The sequence below is a fragment of the Acartia tonsa genome, chromosome 5, assembly GCF_053477335.1.
Source record: "Acartia tonsa isolate MP-2025a chromosome 5, ASM5347733v1, whole genome shotgun sequence".
In the NCBI taxonomy this organism is placed as follows: Eukaryota; Metazoa; Arthropoda; class Copepoda; order Calanoida; family Acartiidae; genus Acartia; species Acartia tonsa.
Genome location: NC_137264.1, coordinates 28,671,671 through 28,679,914, shown reverse-complemented (window position 1 = coordinate 28,679,914; position 8,244 = coordinate 28,671,671). Strand labels below are relative to the sequence as shown.

Here is an 8,244-nt window from a genome sequence, read left to right as displayed (position 1 = left end):
GAGGCAATTTTTTTAAAATGATTCAGAAAATTGCCCGTTTATTACGTAAAAATAAAAAATGTTTTTGTTCTTCATTTCAATCAGAAAAAACAATATATGCTAAATGAGTTTTTAAAACATTTAAATTGTAATTAATAACTAAACAACTCTATTTTAAGAATTCTTAGATTTTTTGGATATTTCTAGAGTGCCCAGAATTAGATATAATGAAAGAAATTTGTTGACCCAAATATAATTTTAGTTTACAAACAAGCAGTTATTGCTATGCAATTTTTTATACTGTTAATTTATAATACTTTTATTACAGTAAAAATGAGACATATCATTGTTGTTTGTGTTCTATCTACAGTATGCAATCTTGCATATGGAGTTGGTAAGCTTTTTTTCTAATATTATATTGATAATGTATGATGTACTGTAATATTTAGATAATTTTTTGTCTTTGTTTTGTATAATATTCACCAAGTAAAAGTTATTTATCGCATCGTATTATAAACAGCTTTCCGCGGATATTGAAATGAAAAATTATAAGATTAAAACTAGTATTGTCAGCTCTAAAGGGCCGAAGGCCCGGGTCAACAAAACTGGTATTATTTTTACTATTTTTATTTTAATATTCGTGGAAATTGTCTGTAATACAATGCTTAAATAGTAAGGCTAAGAACCGGCTCTAATCCAGCGGATATTAATCGGCTTCGAAGCGATTCTTGAAAATATGATTTGGATAATAAGAAACTACATAAAACACAGTTAAGTATTGTTTAAGGATTGGACTCACTGCAGATCTACAAAGCTGGTGGAAGTTGTCCATGGAACTACAAGGGTAAGAACTTTAATGAAATTGCCAAAATTATGTTGACATGCAATTTTCATGGTTTATATCATCTGTAGGATATCAAATAAAAGGCTTATTTGATATCCAAATTTAAGAGCTCAGTTGAATAATATTTATATTAACTAAATAGGATTATGTAAAAATGATCATTAATGACATATTATCGATATGCCCCAATTCGGATGAGCAACATTGACATTGCTTTTGTCGAGTGTAGGAAAATACATTAAATGTGGTCAAGGCCCACATAACGTAGGCCTTAAAAATTTGTACATTTAAAAAATGAATTAATAAATTTAACCATAAATGGGGCAGCCTCTACGTTGATATTATCAAAAAATAAAATCGAAGATATGTATACAATTATAAATAAGTAAACGGAGTAAAGCTCTCTGTTAAGGAATAAAGGATCACCCATTTTGTAGAAAAAATGTTCGTTTAAAAATAGTCAGTAAATCTTAAGGATTTTGTGACAGTAATTAAGCTATTCATTCTTGTGGAACAACACATGTTCATCAAGATTAAATGCAATAAATACTTTGCTTTATATTTTCTTTGAAAATAATCAGATAATAAGATATGTATACAATTATAAATAAGTAAACGGAGTAAAGCTCTCTGTTAAGGAATAAAGGATCACCCATTTTGTAGAAAAAATTTTCTTTTAAAAATAGTCAGTAAATCTTAAGGATTTTGTGACAGTAATTAAGCTATTCATTCTTGTGGAACAACACATGTTCATCAAGATTAAATGCAATAAATACTTTGCTTTATATTTTCTTTGAAAATAATCAGGGGTTAAACGCATGATAAATAAATAACACCCCTAATTATGATAAACAACATCGCTCCTTTTTTTCTCTATCAAAATTAGCATTGGTAGGAAAGTTGGTATAATTTACTCCTTGTCTAACCATAACCCTAAACATTTTAAGCTTACAAATGGAAGAATGAGTTTATAAGCTATGGGGGCCAGTATCACTTACACTACATTGTTTTTTTCTTGACAATGAACAAGTAATTCAAATGGCATTGCCCCCTCCCTCTCTGCTAAAATCATATATATTTGTAATTCTATCTATCAAAGGCTTTGTCATAGTCAAGCTGCTTTGAATTGTTAAATTATTGTATTCAAGAATGCATTGATTAAGAAATGAGTTAACAAAAAAAGGCGTCCTTTGTCTGGTAAATTGACTTGCTAAGAACAATAATTAATCCCCCCCCCCCTCATTACTTTTTAATGTATACCCTTGTCACGAGGGGTTGACAGTGGACACCTATAGTGTGACTCCACCCCCAAAATAGTATGAAAATTCCTAGCGCAAATTTTATTTAGATTTTGCTGGCTGGGGAGTATGTTCTTCTATTTGTAATGATATGCAACAGTCTCCTATTGATTTACCTATCAAGTACTTGCCAGAACAAAGGTAAATATCTATCTATTTATCCATTTATCTATCTATGTATATCTATCTTCTCTGGTGATATGAACCTGTCTCCAATTAATATACCAGTCAAGTGCACCTTCCCTTTAAAATACAACCAATTCTGACTAACAATTTCCAAAATTTTAAGTTAGTCTCAGACCAAAAAAACTTTTTACTTTCTATTTACATAAACTATATACATTATATACATACTTATTAATCTATTTAGTGAGGCACCAGCTATAGATTTTAGAAAGTACAGATACTCTCAACCAGCCACACTTATCAAAACCGACCACAATATCAACTTTATGTTCAAAGGTAATTTTAAAATAAAAAGTACACATAAACAATAATCTAATAAAAATAGTTCTAGATTATTTGAGACAAACTCACAGAGACACAAACATTTAAACTAAAAGTGTAAATAAAGAAAGCAAAGGAAAAGGAACTTAGAAAAAACAATGATTTTAGACAAGATATTATTTAAACCCATTTTTACATCCAGTAGCGAGCACAGGGTTTAGCCAGGGTTGTGGACGCCTCTGTGTACTTCCATAGCATCTTTATTATTATACTATTTTATATTTTAGGATCCAAGGTTCCAAGTATTTCTGGAGGTTACTTTATGGAAAAGTAAGTCATTTAAAAAAAATCCATGGATATTTGTTTGCAACTTTCAATGGAATTTTATAAGTTCCCCAACTTTTAAATAGTGAAATTTAAGTAAAACATTCTATAATAATTTATTTTGTCAGTGGACAAGGCCCTAAAATCCAAACTATTGTAAACAACAAACCCCTGGATTACTCGACATTTGTCTGGATATCCTAACTCTGCATGGTAATGAGTTCAACTATTTTAGGCTAAGGTATCCCCCCCCCCCCCGTTATTACCAATAATATCACGCATCTGATTTAGCAGTAATAGGTACATCTTTGAACGACGTTATTTGAAAAAAATTAAATGTTATTTTTTTGATTTAGGTTTAAATTTGAGCAACTTCACTTCCATTGGGGAGAAACTAATGCTGATGGTTCTGAACATTTGTAAGTGTCACTATTAAACAATCAAATAGGGCAAAAAATGAATTTAAATGTACGAGTCAGAGATCTAATTTTGTCTATCACTATTTCAAAGTGCATTTAAAAGTTCTTTTTTTTTATAAATAACGATTCAATTTATTTAAATGTAAATTTATATTTAAAGATTTTGAATTCAATAGTTAGATTAATGACTAGAACGAAATCTATAATTGGACGTATTTAGGGTGAATGGAGAAGCCTATCCTGGAGAGGTTCATTTTGTCCACTGGAACACAAAGGTATTTCATTCATAAGTATTTCTAGTCAGCTTATACCAACAATTAAATTAATTCGGGGGGAAATCATTAAACCTATACGTGATTTTCAACTGTCGTTGGAGGGCAACACATCATAAAATTGACGACCTCTCCATTTGCCCCTCCAATATTATTTTAGATTTATTTCGCTTGATGGTTATACCTTATTCCTGATTTCTAGTAATACTCCAAATACCAGAGAGAGAGAGGGGACAATGGGCTGTCACTACACTAGTCTCCAAAGTTTTATAATAACATTTTCTAATTCGTTGGCTTATAAACTTTGGGGACTTTTACTGAATTTTAGTTGGTTGGTTTATTAAGTTGAGTGTTCAAAAGTTTTAACCACTGGTTTTAATACATAGAAAGGGAAATTTAGTGTGTCATCATTAGAGATGTAATTAATTTATCGGCCATTGTATTATCTCTTTATACCCCTGCGAAATACATTGAAAGTCCTATGTATAGGTTTGTTTATACCTTCTAGTATTATTGGTTTATTTATCTTAAAAAACAAAAAAAGATACAAATTTGGCTAAAAATTTCAGTAAATTACCAAAATAATTTGAAGGAAGATGAAACAGACAAAAATTATGATATTTAATAAGCAGTCTTATATTCCAATTACATTGGGGCGGAGTTGTATCCACTTCCTAGGAAAATTAAAGGGGATGGATAATACCCTCTTGACAAGGGTCTACACCCCACTAATACAACAAAGGGGGGTGTCAAAGGTCAAAAAAGACAATTAAGGAATATTTTAAGATTTTTTGAGAGAGGAGATAGACAATTAGGGTAGTGTGTATCCACCTACCTAACATCCACAACTATAAAAAAAACACACACCCCTTCATTTGGGTTCAAGGGAGTTGGGATAAAAAATCATGAGGGGGGTATCAAAAACCTTTGTACGCCACTGGTTTAATGTTTCAAATAATATTATATAGCATTTGTTAAAATTTTAGTATGCAAGCTTTGGTGAAGCAGCTAGTATGCCAGATGGACTTGTGGTTCTAGGTTTCTTCCTTAAAGTAAGTGCACAATAATAATTATATGTTCCACCCCTTTCACAATCTCAGCATTTCATGTAATGGGAATTTATATAACTATTACAAACTGAAGGTCATAGGATTTTTTGGTTTTTAATCAAGTTTTTTTTTTAAATATCAGATTTTCATCTTTTATCAGATTTTTAAAAATCTAGAATAATTCCTTTAAACCTATACTATTCAAATCTACTAAATTCCAATCTTACCAAATGGTTAAATATATGCACCTAATGAAACAACCAATACAAAATTCTTAACTTAATAATTCATCAAATATGAAGATATCAATGTTTGTTTTAGATAAGTGACGAGTCCACCAAGGGAATGAAAACTATTGCCAGAGGATTGAAAAAAATGAAAGGAAAAGATAATCTTAAATTTGTTTTTAAGAATTAATTACATGTCAACACCTAAGTATGAGATCAATATGTCTTGGCTCTCTTAAATTTCAAAGATCTCAAGCTGAGGTTTTTTTTATTATCCAGCAATTATTATAGCCAGCTAGGCTTAAGGAGAAGGCATCCCCCAATTTTTTTTTTATTTGGGTGGGATTAGTAACCCAGTTTAGCGCCTTTGCTGTGCCAATTTGTGGTACATGCTTAAATCAGAGACTTCAAGGACAGCATTATGTTAAGATTATATTTAATATTAAAAAAAAAACAAATTTAAAACTTTTCTAATTAAGCTGATAAACTGAAAACTTTGGACATTGAAGAAGTTTCCCTCACTGACATCCTGGGATTTGAGCCTAGAAAAGTTGCTGACAGATATGCTTACTATGAAGTTAGTATTTTTAGTAGTGTACCTTCTTTACAACTGTTATGTAGTCTATGTGTCGATTAGCTGTTAAATTCATGTCTCTACGCAGCGCCACTACGCTAGCGAAACTATGCGGCGGGAATATTTCAATTTTATTGTGATTTCTTTTAGGAGGGTGGTGGTACCCTCCCCCAAAATAGTTATAAACCTTCTTAGGACCTATGAGAAGCTACCCTGTTAAGGAGAACCCGATCGGTTCAGCGTTTAGCGAGATCCTTCAGTACAACCACACAAACAGACATCCTGTTACTTCAGTTTAAGGATTTCTTCAAGAAATGTGCTAAATTTCAACTTTAAATTTATTTTTATCATTTTTCTGTATTTAGCATCAGTTATGTCTTTACTATAATTTAAAGATAAAATTAATAAAAATTCTTGCAATATGTCAATAAGTAGAGGATTGTACAGTGTGTTTTTTTATGAGAACTTTTTTGAAAGCAATTTTACCCCACTTATAGTTATCAGAATTTAATGATTAATGGCTTATTTTCTTCGTTTTTTAATGCAATTAATAGAACAACAAAAAAATATTTCAGTTTTTATTTAAAAAGTACAGTAAAATCTAAAATTCAAAACTTAGGTGTCACCATCTAAAAATGGTTTTAGCGCATTTTTCTTATATTCAACCTTTTGCAAGAATAGCTGCTAAACACTTCAAAGTTGAGATATAGAACTAAAAATGTATACAGATACTATTAGGGACATGTACTAGAACATATCAAAGTTTTAAGGTCATATCTCAACCAGGGAGGGAGTACTGGCCCCCCAAAGTCGACTACAGAAAATCCAATTTTTTTCTTGCAAAGGGAAGAAGATTTAGGCATAAGAAAAAAATTCTGATAACTTTAAGTGGGGTAAAATTGCTTTTAAAAAAGTTCTCATAAAAAAACACACACTGTAGTTCTATATATTCGTTTCTTATTAAGGGTTCCCTGACAACTCCTCCCTGTTATGAATCAGTTCAATGGCATGTTTTCCAAAGAATGATCAAGGTCACCAGAAGTATGATGAGGGCATTCAGAGCATTCAATAAGTTCACGTAAGCTATAATTATAGAACTATTATTTTAACACAATTAACCTTGAAACAGTTAAAAGCAAAAAAAAACAGAGCTTTATCTTAACAATAGACATTTACAGTTAAATTTACTTGAATCTTATTTTAATTTTGTCATAATTAAATTTTTTCAGTCCCAATTTCCGCCCTGTTCAGCCTTTGAATGGTAGAGAGGTAAGAATTTAAATTTATAAATTAATATTAAAATCAGGCTTAGTCGCAGCTGACGCACGGCTGCCGAGCCATGCTTAAGAAGCATGAGGAGATTATTCTGAGTTAGTTTTGAGCTTTTTTTTGGCTGGTGGTTGGACTTTATACTCATTCTAAATAATTAAACCTTTCCCTATTTAAAAGAATTATAGATTAACAACACCTTACAGCTAAAAATGGAAACTAATAAAATAAATATCCTGTAAATAAAAGATATATGAAAATATTACACAAGTCGATCAATATACATTTACACGGACAGCATAAAAAAATAATTTTTAAATATTATCAGGTTTTGGTAGGTGGAGTCCCCATGTGAAATAAAAAAGGTTAAAATAAATCTAATAGCAGTTTTTTTTCTTTTGCTGTGGAATATAGTGAAAATTGAGCAACATGGTTTCTTGATTTTATTTCAAAGGGATAGTTTCACGAAATGCATTTGAACTTAATTTAGTGAACCGCATATTTTTGGCTAGTGAATGGGTTAAACTATATTTATATGGCATATATTTGAAAGAATTTAAATTTTCTACCATGTAGTTTTGAAAATATCAAGACTTGAAAATCGTCTTTTTGTGATATATGCAATTTAAAAAGACGATTTTCAAGTCTTGATATTTTAAAAACTACGTGGTAGAAAATTTAAATTCTTTCAAATATATGCCATATAAATATAGTTTAACCCATTAACTAGCAAAAAATATGCGGTTCACTAAATTAAGTTCAAATGCATTTCGTGAAACTACCCCTTTATTGCAATTAAATGAAAGGATGTCAACTTGTTATAGATAGAATAATAAAAAGCATATGTTTTTTTATTATAATAACTTTAATGACAAATATAATTATCTAGGTTTTAATGAAGAACAAAATGATCAGACTATTTGAAAATGGAATTTCAATTTCAATCTAAATATAGTTTAATAACTGTAATATTTTCGAAAATATTAGATATTATTGTACATATGTATCATTGTAATAAGTTTTAGTATTATTTAAATTTTTTTCTGTTTTTGTAAAAACGTTTTTTTAAAAAGTATAAATAATAAAGTTTTAATTACAAAACACCATGTTTATTATATGTACAGTAGGAAACTAATGAAAATTAGGTAGATGATGTTTGTGTGCTAAGGCTTATGATCAGGCTTTTTAGAACCTGCTATAAACTCAAATTCATTTCATTTTATAAGAAACATTGTAAGCAGCGAGAGGACAACGGGCTGGATATAACACTAGTCCCCAAAGCTTTATAATAACGTTTTCTTATTCGTTGACTCAACGACTTTAGTGAATTTTGATTGGTTGATTCATTAGGATGAGTGTTCAAACGTTTTAACCACTAAATGTCATCTACATAGGGGGCAACTTTGTATATTATTATTAGGGATGTACATCAGTTTATCGGCCATCTAATCACTTTAGATCCCTTCATTGTAAACCTTTAGATTAAATTTCAGAATAATTATACACCTTCAATTATATTATTCTCATAAACATCTGCTATTT

The 8,244-nt window shown here is 30.0% G+C and overlaps 1 protein-coding gene across 1 annotated transcript; it reads left to right on the top strand.

Moving 5' to 3' along the window:
• Nucleotides 1-272: 272 nt before the first annotated feature.
• On the top strand, nucleotides 273-7,800 carry LOC145319210 (carbonic anhydrase 2-like). The gene is made up of 14 exons (XM_080161180.1): nucleotides 273-373; nucleotides 767-823; nucleotides 2,172-2,262; nucleotides 2,492-2,583; nucleotides 2,856-2,898; nucleotides 3,249-3,311; nucleotides 3,532-3,586; nucleotides 4,570-4,635; nucleotides 4,954-5,014; nucleotides 5,339-5,436; nucleotides 6,399-6,511; nucleotides 6,663-6,702; nucleotides 7,031-7,067; nucleotides 7,592-7,800. Exons 1-13 carry the CDS (start codon nucleotides 313-315, stop codon nucleotides 7,055-7,057), a joined length of 867 nt encoding a protein of 288 aa, XP_080017306.1. The 5' UTR covers nucleotides 273-312; the 3' UTR covers nucleotides 7,058-7,067; nucleotides 7,592-7,800.
• Nucleotides 7,801-8,244: the final 444 nt, after the last annotated feature.